Source organism: Ruditapes philippinarum, unplaced genomic scaffold, assembly GCF_026571515.1.
Source record: "Ruditapes philippinarum isolate M1 unplaced genomic scaffold, ASM2657151v2 ctg74_1_1_1_1, whole genome shotgun sequence".
Taxonomy (NCBI): Eukaryota; Metazoa; Mollusca; class Bivalvia; order Venerida; family Veneridae; genus Ruditapes; species Ruditapes philippinarum.
Window position 1 is genome coordinate 399,756 of NW_026865153.1, and position 13,891 is coordinate 413,646.

At 33.0% G+C, this 13,891-nt stretch overlaps 1 protein-coding gene across 1 annotated transcript in view; it reads right to left on the bottom strand.

The window, feature by feature from the left end:
- Positions 1-13,891, bottom strand: part of LOC132728028 (zinc finger protein 35-like) — a 96,625-nt gene that overhangs the window by 49,063 nt on the left and 33,671 nt on the right. Inside the window, exons 13-15 of the mRNA XM_060713639.1 lie at positions 12,934-13,053; positions 12,034-12,190; positions 8,253-8,454 (exon numbers count right to left, since the gene is read on the bottom strand). Coding sequence (XP_060569622.1) covers positions 8,253-8,454; positions 12,034-12,190; positions 12,934-13,053 — 479 coding nt within the window. The remainder of the gene's footprint in view (positions 1-8,252; positions 8,455-12,033; positions 12,191-12,933; positions 13,054-13,891) is intronic.

Below are 13,891 nucleotides of genomic sequence, written 5' to 3' on the forward strand. Positions count from 1 at the left end.
CCAATTTTGACCTGAGGGCTTTAATTTGAACAAACGTGGTAGACACTCACTAGAAGATGTTTCATGCTTAATATCTTAGCTCTAGCTATTTGGGTTCTTTAAAAGAAGATTTTTTAAGCTTTTACTATATGCATATAAGGAAAATCAATGACCCCCTGGGGCGGGGCCAATTTTGACCCCAGGGCTTTTATTTGAACATATTTGGTAGACACCCATTAGAACATGTTTCATGCTAAATATCTTAGCTCTAGCTCTTTGAGTTCTTTAAAAGAAGATTTTTTAAGTTTTTACTATATGCATATAGGGAAAATCAATGACCCCCTGAGGCAGGGCCAATTTTGACCCCAGGGCTTTTATTTGAAAAAACTTGGTAGACACTCATTAGAAGATGTTTCATGCTAAATATCTTAGCTCTAGCTCTTGGGTTCTTTAAAAGAAATTTTTTAAGTTTTTACTATATGCATATAGGGAAAATCTATGACCCCCTGGGGTGGGTCAATTTTGACCCCAGGGCTTTTATTTGAACAAACTTGGTAGACATTCACTAGAAGATGTTTCATGCCAAATATCTAAGCTCTAGCTCTTATGGTTCTTTAAAAGAAGATTTTTTAAGTTTTTACTATATGCATATAGGGAAAATCAATGACCCCCCGGGCGGGGCCAACTTTTGACCCCATAATTCTTTGTAACAATAAGCTCTCTATATAAAGTAAACATTACAAAAGGGAGCTAAATCTGTAGAGCAACATGTTCTCTCGAACAAAACTTAAAGGGCTATAACTCTACAGAAAGTTACTGACCTATTTATATTCTTAGCTCCAAGGTATATCTTTATTTTTCTGTCTTGAATTCAAAAAAAAAAAAAATTAATTAACATTGACAAAAGCAATGATAAAATGCCTTTTCAGTAATTTATCATTTTCTATTTATACTCAACATAGACTAATAATAAAACACCAGATGGAAAATAGTTTTGTTTGCTTGTTTATATGTTTGCATGACTGTTTTGTCTTTGTTTTTTGTTTGTAAATTTTACTTGAAATGTTTAGCCTTTTTATTTTAGTGTATATTTATAAAGTTGAACAGTATTTTGAACGTGAAGTTTTCATGGAAAATGTTTCAAGTACTTTTAAAAGTTTCAGCAGGATCTGACAGAGCATGATTTGCGGACGTCAGCTTAATTCACGCGTTTACAACATGCAATAGTACTCGTCATCAGTCAAAACAATAAACATGCATTATTTGATAACAACCACTAGATCTAAACAACTAAACAGGATACCATTTCACATGTAATAAATGCCCCTCCACTAATATTAGTTAAAAAGTTTTTTTCCAAAAATTTTAATTCAATAAAAACAAATTTGAAACTCAAACTTAAAAGGCCCATTACATGATTATAGGCCTTAAATATGCTTTCATTTTCATTTCTCAAAAGCTTTCTACTTTAATTTTCGGTTACGGTAAGTCCATCAAACTGGCTTTCCTTGACAACAAACCGGCAATAATCATCAATTTCTTCACAGGCGATCCACTAAGAATCCCACCAGATTACATAATCAACGAGGAGACAAATGACATAAAGACTCAATGCCCGAGATCAACTGTCACAAAGAAATTTCGCCTTGTCTCGGAGGATTGAACCAGCGGCATTTGGATACAAATTCAATGCTCTCCCTATTGAGCTAAGTGAACAGACATGCCAAAAATATAGAGCTCCGCCTCAGAGCTTGCACTTCTTATGCACATTGTTTGAGAGTATATTCTCATTCTAGATGGCTATTCAGTTTAAAGGGACTCCATTGTGGTTTTTGGGCAAGAAGGGACAGGAAATAATTTTTCGAGATAAATGTTTCATTCGATGAAGGTCTAGACCGATAACGTGCTTGCAAAATTTCAGATCATGCGCTCACTTTGTTTTTCCCAAAATGATTATTGTGATGGGAAAAAATGGCTTAAAATTGAAAAGCATTGCAATGCTTTTCGCTAAAGTTTGGCTAAGAATATCACAAAAAATATAACTTTTTTTTTATTTTTGAGTATATTTTTTTATTATACTATTTTGCATATCTTTTCTGTTTATTTAATGTCCAAGCTGATCTTTGCACGAGTTTTTTTTAAGCTTTTTAACACTGTAACCCTATATAAATAACAAAGGCCAGTTCCAAATTCAAAATACGGCGTACCTATTTTACAAATTAAACAGGGAACAGTGAAAAATAGATAAATATTATTATATACCCAATGGGACACATTTATTATATAATTTACTTTATCATAAAAAAATGAAAAGCAGATAGAGTAAATATCTTGTGGTTAAAACATTTCATAATATTCATATAGGAATGACTTTCTGCATAATTATAATGTACATGGAAAAAATATTTACAAACGTCATGCAACTTGAGCATGTTAACACCTTGTTGTATATAATGCATTTTTTTCAAGTAAACCTAAAAAAATTATTTTCATTTTCCAAAATTTCACAAAACTAAGTTATCTAATTATTCACTACAAAGCAAAATGTTGATTTTGGCCACATTTACAAGTGAAACAGTTCTCTGTGATATTTCATATAAATCAGGGGAGGGCTGATCACTTATGTTGTAAGAACTTTGGCCCCAACCCTTTTGCTTTATTGGCAACTTTTCAGCTCTTCTCATGGAAGAAGACCTCAGGTATGGTGAGGTACCTGGCCTACTTGTATTATTTCAGGAACAAGCAGGTACTGGAGTAGAACCACAGAACTTCCTGAGTCTAGCTACAGTAGTTTCACTAAATGATTCAGAATCCCATATCATAAGAAAAACTCCTTCAGTTTCCAATTATTTCTAGTATATGCTAGGCGAAATTGCTCCTTGACAATTGATATCAGACATTTAGTGTAATGGTCATTTGTCTCTCGCTGCTTATTTAGAAATAATGTACGAATAGTAGTCTGTCACACTTGCGGAAAACTTTGTAATACTAGTTAGTTATCCAGGAAAGCCAGTTAAGTGGACCGACCCACCGTCCGACCGTCTGGTTATAGCTAAAAATGTGTTAAAATCGTCGTTAAAAATACTGACAAATAAACATGTCTTTCTAAACTTAACTGCGCATATGAAAATTCGGCTAAACAAAAGTCTTCCATTGTAACAATAATTTAAGATAGTTTAGTGTTCATACACCTAAAGCGTGCAATTAAGTAGGTTTAATTGAGATTTTTGTGGCAGGAAAACCGCCACTTGACAACGGTGGTCACAGGCGAGTGTAGGCTATCCAATCAAGGTCAAATTTATGATAATGACCTGACCACAGCTTCTAACAATTCTAGACTACTTGTTCAAATATATAATTTGTTCTTCAAGTTAAATTTTTTTAGAAAACACAATTAACTGAACTCTTTGAGGTTGTTTTTAGTTGACCCTTGTAAAACATTATGATGTCAACGTTAGCGAATAACATTTAATATGGACTAAATGAAACATCATGAAAAATATATGTCTTCACATGCTGAATGTGGTACTGAAGCACTAAATGTGACATCACAATTATACAATGTCATTAAGTTAAATGTGACACTGTAATATTAAATGTGACATCACAATAATACAATGTCACAACATGTTGACTGTGACATGAAAGTACTGAGTGTGACATAACAATCATAAATCAGGGCATTACAGATTGTATACATTATCAAAACAGTATAAACGTGACAACACAAAATTAAAGTGCTATTTTGCATCTACTGAGGCATTGAATGTGACATGAATGTTTAGAATAAGATTTATTATTAAGGTGCTTATGATAAAAAAATGACATCACACACATGATGTCATCACTTACAGTTGTCAATGTCTGCAATAACCTTATTTCAATATAATCACACATGCATAAAAATTGACCTAAATTATGACCTTCTTATGTACCGGTACATGCTGACTATATACCGCCGATGATGATAATGTTGTTGTGGTCCCCGACTTGTTTTCAAATTGGTTGCCTCTTGGACATTACAATATCTGGATATTACGACATAAATTTGATGGTTCCCTGAATAATGCAATAAGCAGAGTTTACTTCATATATATATAAATTATTATTATTATTAATTAAATGTTCTCTGCAAAACCTTGACCCTTCAGTAGGTGACCTTGGCATGATAATTGCAGTACATGACAAATAATTGTTCCTTCCTGATGAATATTGACAAAGTGTTACATTCACGAAGTGTTCAACAAAAAAAACGTAATGAAGTATTTCGCAGGAACAAAAATCATAAATAAGGAGGGGATTTTAATTATATTAATTTGTCTCATGTGATATGGTAAGAATTTAAATACTCTTGGCCTCAACTAATTTTTTGCTGACAAGGAAAATTGCATTTTGCAATACTGAAAAATAAACATGCCTGAAAGAACATCACCCACAATCAAGTTAAACCTTCACCGCACCTTAAACTATAATTATTAACTTAGTTCCCTTTTTCTAGGAAAAGCGACAGGTTTTATTTTTTTTATTTTTTAAAAAAATTTTTTTGTTGAATAATAGCATTCCATGGTATTAGATTTCAAGTAAAAATTTGCAAAATATCACTTTATATTTAGTCACAGCCTTCAACAAAATTATGACTGATAAAGGAAAGTATGTCATGGTCAAATTTTTTATGTTGAAACATTCTTTTAATCCATTAAATTTTTTGAATATTTATCATTTTTAAAGGCCAAAAGGATTAAACTATTCATTACATCTACCCTGATGCTTTGTCACATACCCGTGCCGATTTTGCAACTCTGTAAAAATGATATTGTACAACCGTGCATATATTTTGACGTGATGTCATTTGCGTTACACAAACATAAAAGTATAAAAAAAACATAATTGTAAAGACCCGCTTAATATTAGCGTTACACTCTTTATTTTGGATATGTGATAAATAGAATATTATATTCATGTAAGTCCAATACTCAATTTATTTATCTCTATTAATAAATTCAGTATTGAACTTTCACTCATTCAATATATCCTCTATTTACTAAATGAATGTAAAAAGGTTGACATACTTTGGTCTTTAACCCTAAACCTGCTGGTGGCAACAAATTCTACCCTCTGATCATGGTCCGCACTGTTTGTTATTCAGTCAGTACATATTTGTAAATTTTCCCTATAAATGATGAATGGTTATGTCCAGATTGAAAGATGGACAAGTCCATTTAGAATATTTAGTGTGGTTAGGGTTAAATAAAAAAATTCCTCCAAAGACATTAAATGAAATATATGATTTACGCTATATATTTCTCACAAGGATTTTTTTTTTCATATTTCACTCCCTTTTTTTCCTATATTTTTTAAAAGATACATGTATTTCTCATTTCAGTGAGATAAATTCTATATATTCACTGCAAGCAAACATTATACAAGCTACTTTAAATTCACCGTGTCCGGATAGATAAATGGTCAACAACATTGAAACATTATTATCAATCTCATTCAAATTGACATAGCCTTAACAATGCTGGTACCAAGTATAGCAATAATGGAGTATGACCTTGACACGTTTGGCAAACGTACGCCTTGGTGCGGCAAACGTACACCTTGGTGCGGCAAACGTACGTCTCAGTGCAAAATGACAAGACTCTGTACCGTTGCCTGCACAATTTAAGCTTATAGAAATTCAAACCTCAAAAAAATCGAACATACAGTTCCAAATTTATGTTCATTACACAAAATAAGGGAGGTTACAGGTTGAAAAGCAAAATTCAATAGTAAATTCGTAACCAAGGAAATGTTTAAACACTTATTTGGCCTAGTATACATAAAATGAATGGTAAAAAATTGATGTGATTTAAAATTATTTGCTTTTCCCATGACATTGAAGCGAAGATTATGGTATATAATGTATGGTTGTATTCAAATCAAAGTTAAGATTATTTATGAAACGTTCTTTTCTCAGCTTTCTATTTATACTTATATATATATCTGTGTTTTTTGTCAGGACTATCGAATGACAATGTTTTATTTATGTACCTATCTTACAGTTCAAGTCACATTTTCTATTTCACAGGTAATAAATACAAGACTGACAATATATATTTACAAGCCCATGAAAACAGAAACTAGATTAAACGGCACTGTTGCGCAATAATACAGTTTACATAATGTTCATTTTTAAAAGTTTATTTCATACTTCATAAAATTATTCATCCGTCAATTAATTTATATTTGAGCCCTATTTTTAAGACCTACAAAATGCTGTCATAGAATCCAAAGTCCCTGGGAGGAATCAAACAACGGTAAGGAGCAAGTGGTTTAAAGTTTTGGATGCCACATGTCTGCTGTTGGCAACTGATTTCAACCATGTGACCAGTACAGTATTGTCTAGAGCAAAATACTAGAATTGTCAAACGAACACAAAATACACTTATGTTTAATGTAGGTGCTTAGAGCTCAACAGTATCTCCTATATGAATAAAAAAAAGCGCTGAATTGAAGTAGATGTCCCTAGCAGAGTGTTTCCAATTAAAAGATGCTATAAAAGCTCCTACATTAAAGGCTTTGAACTTCTAAATTGCACTAAACTCACTAAACTATTGGTCTTTTACTCAATATCTACTGTCCTTAAACTTGGGAAAAAAAATAATGAAAAAAACTTGGGTAAAATAAACTGTACTAATTTTTTTTTTTTTTAATTTGTTGGTGATTCTTTCAAGTACAATTCAAATATTTTTAAAAAAGTTGAGCCCAGACTGAGACCTAATAATGATTTGGCTGGACATAAATCTACGCAAGAGCTGGCAACAGGAAAATGCTTAGTCAGCACGTTTCAACACAGGAAACGCAGGCTTGTTAAGAAAGCACCTTGTCTCACAGTGTCCTATATATAAGCCAAACTATTCAAAAAATCACATATATGAAAACCACATGTTTTATATATATATACACAAAGAACAATTTTTTTTTCTCTCTAAATCAAAGACTCCCACTCTTATGTTCAGTACCAGCATCTATTCTGTACAAAGACAAGTGCATCGTCCCTTTTAAGCTCCTCCCACTTTTTTCAAATACCGTAAAAATCATAAATGTACCACCTGTTTAAATTTTTTAAAACCATGAACCTTCTTAATTGGTGTAATGGAATTGCTCTCCTTTGAATTTCAAACAGTAAATTTAAAGTATAATGGATTTCAATATTAAAATGGCAATATCGAGCTACCAACAGAATAGAGTCCAGCAAAACTGCACAAGTACACTGCATCAATACGTATTTGGACCATAAAGAAAACATGTGTTAAGCGACCATATTTGTTCTTATGCACCAATTCTTGATAAGCAATGAAGTCTCTGAATTGAAACTGGAAAACCCTGAATTTAGCATTTTTAATGGGTTTTATGTAGAAAAAGAGTGCTTTCAGCAGTACAAAAATCCGAACTTCAGACAAATGCCTGAAAACTTGTACCCATGACGTAAATTAGCAGAAACAAAGTTACATCACATAATTGTTCCAATTCTAAAACCAATCGTATTTCTCTAAAAACCTATAACTAAAACCAAAAAACATAATAAAGCAAAAACCTAATCAAATAACTTCTCGGCAACTTGTTAACGTTCAAGTATATAGGTGGATGCTTGTTTGAAGAAGTACGGTACTAGCATAAAGGCTACAGAGAGAGTTAGAGAGGGCTCTGTGTTATGTAAGTCAATAAGTTATTATGTCACTGTTACATTTATCATAAACATGTGCTTATAATTATAACGAAATGGGGGGGGGGAGAAGGGAACAGCAAGTTGACTTTTATCAACAATTTATCTCAGCGGGCAATATTGCGCACTTCTCCATATACATTTTCTTTCCCTCTCTTTCTCAATTTTATCTTAAGTTAGTCTGCAGAATGTATGTTACAGGGGGCGGTACTATTACTGCAAAAGAAGGAAGTATGTCTTTGATCATTTTACATCTTTGGTCCACTTTTTTTATCACTTCTAATTTTAAATACATTTATAGTCTAAGGGAGATAATTCACACAGTACAAACTCCTGAAAATGAGACACATTATAATTAAAGGGAGACAACTAGAAAAAACTTGACATTTTTTGTCATACTTTTTCTAGTGACAACAACAACAAGAGCTTAAACTACTGGGAAAGACTCAAGATGCTTATATCAAAGAAAATGAATTCATTGGAAGCTTATGTCATCAACAATATATACAATGTATATTTTTTTTTTATATAAAAGTAGATGTGGGTGGGGTATTAAAAATCTAACCTGGTAGCCCCACGGAATGTACTGTAATCTGACCATCTTTATCAATGGAAACGCTCTGACCGCCAACATGTAATTGCTGGTTACCATCTAGTGTATAGTTACTGGGAATCTGTATCGTTGCTTGAGCTGTGCCACCATCACTTGTTGCTATAGCTAATGCTTGTTCTATCATAAATACATCACAGGCTTGTGACTTGTGTTCCTGTAATATAATAGTTCAATTTAGTTCATGCAAGTCAATTATGAGCTGGCATAATTTCTGTATGGCAAGATTCAATTTTAGTTCATGCATATTCAATTTGAGATGACATTGTTTCTGTAAAACAAGATTTAAGTTTAGTTCATACAAATATGACATGGCATAGTGACAAGATTAGATTTCAGTTCATGCAATTTGATTTGAGATGACTCAGTTTTCTGTAAAGCAAGATTAAATCTTAGTTCAATTTCAAAGTTAGCTTAAATGGTTCCTGTCATTTAAGATTCAATACAGTTTATGTATAAATTTCAGCAAGAATGGGTCCTGTAATGCAAGATCTACTTTAGTTCATATAAATTCAAGCACTTGAAAGAGTTCCTGTAATGCACAATTCAATTCATTTAATCTGTAAGTTTTAGCAGGAATAGGTCCTCGAAAAACACAATTAAATTTACTTTATGCAAATTAAATTCCAGCTTGTATAAGTTTTGCAATGTAAGCTTACTTTAGTTTATGCAAAAGTATATTTCTATTTGGAATAGATTTTGTAATTATATAAAAAAAATTTCATCAAATGACACAATGTCATTTATTTACCAGTAGGTAGTAGCTAACTACCTAACCAATCATTTGTTATTCTGTACAAGTACTAACCCAACTGTTTCACCCAACATGGTCAAACCTTATATCCACACCTGCAGGTAATTCCTCTGCATGTAATATTCACATTTTAAACAGAACAGAATCTTCAAAATCAGGTGTTGCAGACATATTCAATTTGTGTACAACCTGCAGTCAAAGACCTTCTCAAACCAAAGGCCAACTGACCTTGAAGATTCTCTTTTTACATAACTTGAAAGGCATATAAGAATGAAAGAACTCGGGCTTACTGAATGACCCTACCAAAATTAAGTTATAAACCTGATCTATGGACTTGGGTAAACCCCAGAAATGGAGCTTAAAATCTATTTATAACCTTACATCAATTATATAATTTATACTTGAACTGTTGTGGTGTATATCAAGAAAAACAATATCATTTTGCAACCTATTCTTTGATATACCACTGCTTGGTGCAGACTCACACTCTTTTACCACAAGAGGTAAACCACAACATGACCTTGACTTCTTCAATGCTGAACAGCTAAATGTTTGGTATTACAATGAGTGGCAAAAGAATGTACAGGTTTATTATAAAAAAATGGTACAACTCTTACATTTTAACTTCAATACTGACAATTATTTCCTTCCTTGCAAAAGTATGAATCAATAGCACTGTGACATTGCAGGGGCAATATTTTATTAATGCTTTATTTATGTATTAATGTGACACAAATAGACCATACTCTAATGTATCATGACCATAGTAATGTATCACTGTGACACAAAAGTGACTGTATTTCAAATGTGCATAACTACAAAGAAAACATGTTAATCTTAAAGGCCCATGAACTCCCCCAAAATTTCACAATTCCTATTTTTCAACAGCTCCTTATGTTTGATATCCTTTTACAGTTTTCAAAAATAATTAATACTCATTTGCCACATACCCGAAACAAGTTTTTCTTCTGTAGCATTTTAGCAATAAGTATAGTTAAAGTGATTTAGTATATTGCACCGAAGTCAAAATATTACTTTGTTTACGTTCTGCTTCATTTAGGACAATTTCCAGTGCAACTCTTTCCAGCTGATATGCATCTAACATGCTTTTAATCCATTATTACAACATTATAAACAAGAGGGCCATGATGGCCCTGAGGTCGCTCACCTGTATATAGGCCCCCCCAACCCCCCCCACCCCCCAACGTTGCAGGGCCAATTTAACCCAAGGGCTTTTATTTGCACGAACTTGGTAGACACCCATAAGAAGATGTTTTATGCTAAACATCTAAGCTCTAGCTCATTGGGCTTTTTAAAAGAAGATTTTTTTTTAAGTTTTTACTATATACATATAGTTAAAGACAATGACACCCCTGGGGCCGGGCCAGTTTTGACCCCAGGGCTTTTATTTGAACAAACTTTGTAGACACTTACTAGAAGATGTTTCATGCTTAATATCTAAACTCTAGCTATTTGTGTTTTTTCAAAAAGAAGATTTTAAGTTTTTGCTATACACATATAAAGAAAATCAATGACCCCCGGGGCGGGGCCAATTTTGACCCCAGGTCTTTTATTTGAACAAACTTTGTAGACACTCACTAAAAGATGTTTCATGCTTAATATCTTAACTCTAGCTATTTGGGTTTTTTCAAAGAAGATTTTTTAAGTTTTTGCTATACACATATAAGGAAAATCAATGACCCCCGGGGCGGTGCCAATTTTGACCCCAGGGCTTTTATTTGAACAAACTTGGTAGACACCTATTAGAACATGTTTGATGCTAAATATCTTAGCCATAGCTCTTTGAGTTCTTTAAAAGAAGATTTTTTAAGTTTTTACTATACACATATAAAGAAAATCAATGACCCCTGGGGCGGGGCCAATTTTGACCCCAGGTCTTTTATTTGAACAAACTTTGTAGACACTCACTAAAAGATGTTTCATGCTTAATATCTTAACTCTAGCTATTTGGGTTTTTTCAAAGAAGATTTTTTAAGTTTTTGCTATACACATATAAGGAAAATCAATGACCCCCGGGGCGGTGCCAATTTTGACCCCAGGGCTTTTATTTGAACAAACTTGGTAGACACCTATTAGAACATGTTTGATGCTAAATATCTTAGCCATAGCTCTTTGAGTTCTTTAAAAGAAGATTTTTTAAGTTTTTACTATATGCATATAGGGAAAATCAATGACCCCACAGGGCGGGGCCAATTTTGACCCCAGGGCTTTTATTTGAACAAACTTGGTAGACACTTATTAGAACATGTTTCATGCTAAATATCTTAGCTCTAACTCTTTTGGTTCTATAAAAGAAGATTTTTTAAGTTTTTACTATATGCATATAGGGAAAATCAATGACCCCCTGGGGCGGGGCCAATTTTGACCCCAGGGCTTTTATTTGAACAAACTTGGTAGACACCTATTAGAACATGTTTGATGCTCAATATCTTAGCTCTAGCTCTTTGAGTTCTTTAAAAGAAGATTTTTTAAGTTTTTACTATATGCATATAGGGAAAATCAATGACCCCCCGGGGCGGGGCCAATTTTGACCCCAGGGCTTTTATTTGAACAAACTTGGTAGACACTCACTAGAAGATGTTTCATGCCAAATATCTAAGCTCTAGCTCTTATGGTTTTTTAAAAGAAGATATTTAAAGTTTTTTCTTTCGGTTGCCATGGCAACCAGAGTTCTGCATGGAATTAAATTCTTTGAACAATTTTTAAAGGTGATCACCAAAGGAACATTCCTGTGAAGTTTGGATGAAATTGGCTTAGTGGTTTATGAGGAGATGTCATTTAAAGTAAAAGTTTACGGACGGACGACGGACGGACGCCGGACGGACGCCAGACGAAAAGCGATCACAAAAGCTCACCCTGTCACTTTGTGACAGGTGAGCTAAAAATATACAAAGTCATTTCTGAGACATCACAAGCCTTTAATAAAATGAGAAAATATAATTAGAACAATATAAAACGTACCTTATACTGAAGGTCAGATCTGAACACCATGCCACATTTATCACAGATTAGAGATTTACAGTCCGTGTGTTTACGTTCGATATGTTTACGTATATCTGTAAATGTGTACCCGTAGAAATCACACACCCCGCACTTGTAATCGCGCTGTCCATTATGCCTGTAAATATGACGAAAGATGCCATTCATCATAGAAACAAAATCAAGTTTCAAATAATCAAAACACTGAAATTGTTTTACTGAGTAAGTCAAGTAGAATTAATATGATTTTTACTCTTAATTATGCTGAATTTATTTAACCCTTACCATGATAAATATCTTGAATGGACTTGTCCAATCTCGATAGAACAATTAATTGTTCTTTAGAGAAAATTACAAAACATGATCTGACTGAATAGTGAACAGTGCAGACCATGATCAGATGGCACTGGTCACAAAGACAGTTGCTGTTAGCAGTCTAGAAGGCTTAGGATTTCTTGTTTTAAAATTGAATTGGTTTTCCCAATACTCTCATTGATTGAGAAAGACTTCAATGTCCTGCATTTCATTATTTCAAATACAAGCAATCTATGGGTAGAATCACTGACACTTGAAAGCTAGATAGCTGCTTCCTCACAAGAATAAAATCCATTAACCAAACCTGTGAAAGGACATATATAGACTATGATTCAAAATCATCACCTTAACCAGTCAGCCACGCCCGGAATCAGTCAGCCACGCAGGGATCAAACTTAAAAATGGTCCCTACAGTGAAATCTCTACAAAGTGGCCCTCTGCACAATAAATTTAACCTCTGTAGAGCAATACACTCTCATAAACAACCAAAATCGTTATCTCCCAAAACCGTATTGCTCTGCAAAAGTTATACTGAAGTTGATTTTAAAACTAGAATTTCACTATTACCTTTTCATATGGAGTTCCTTATTTTTGATATGCCTAAATGATTTCTGACAAATGTTGCACTGATGTTTTGGCTCCTCGTGTACAAGAAGGTGCTTAACAATGTCCGACTTCTCACAACCTCTAAAAGATCAAAACATGAGGACTAAGATCAAGAGTGAGCAATATAAAGCAAAAGTCTTCCATTATAATTGTGATTTCTAATAAAATTTGAAATGCCTTATACATATTCAAATTGTAAAATAAATATATATTCTAAGAAATGAAATACAAAATGTATGTTTAATAATTTTGCAATCATACTTAGAAGCGTCCAGAGGTGCTTGGATGTGGTAATAGATAAAGGCATCCAGAGGCGCTTCTTTGAAGGAAAAGGTTAAACTAAAACAGTAGTTCAATTAAACACATTTTTTTTTGCTTTGCTTGCAGATATGAAAGGATGAAATACAAGTCCCAATGAATTTTATTGATAAAATAATGAATAAATTTCATAATAAATTGACACTTGTGCAACTCTAACCTACAGCTGTAAGAGGCAAGTGGTTTAAAGTCAACGGCCTTAATCACATGGCCACAGACGCCCTGCAAGAAAATTTTTAACACCAAAAACAGTATATTTTTCTTAACAATAGAATAAATATTTCATGTTATCCTTTGCCTGAAAATTAATGTTATACTGTAATTCACTTAATTTCTTGGCATGAAATTCTGTGGTTTTGTCACAAAGAACATTTCCATAGATTCTTAAATTCCAAAAGATAAAATGTTAATAATGTGATGCAAAATAAATTTACAACAGACATAATGACATTTGGTTGGATCATAAATTTGTGGATTGAACTTTCTACGAAAACCACAGAAATTAGTGCCCTATGAATAATAATGATTTTGCAGTATTGGATTTGCGCTGCTGTAAATTTTGAACAGTGCATTCAAAGTTTACTGGAATTCAATGTAAAAA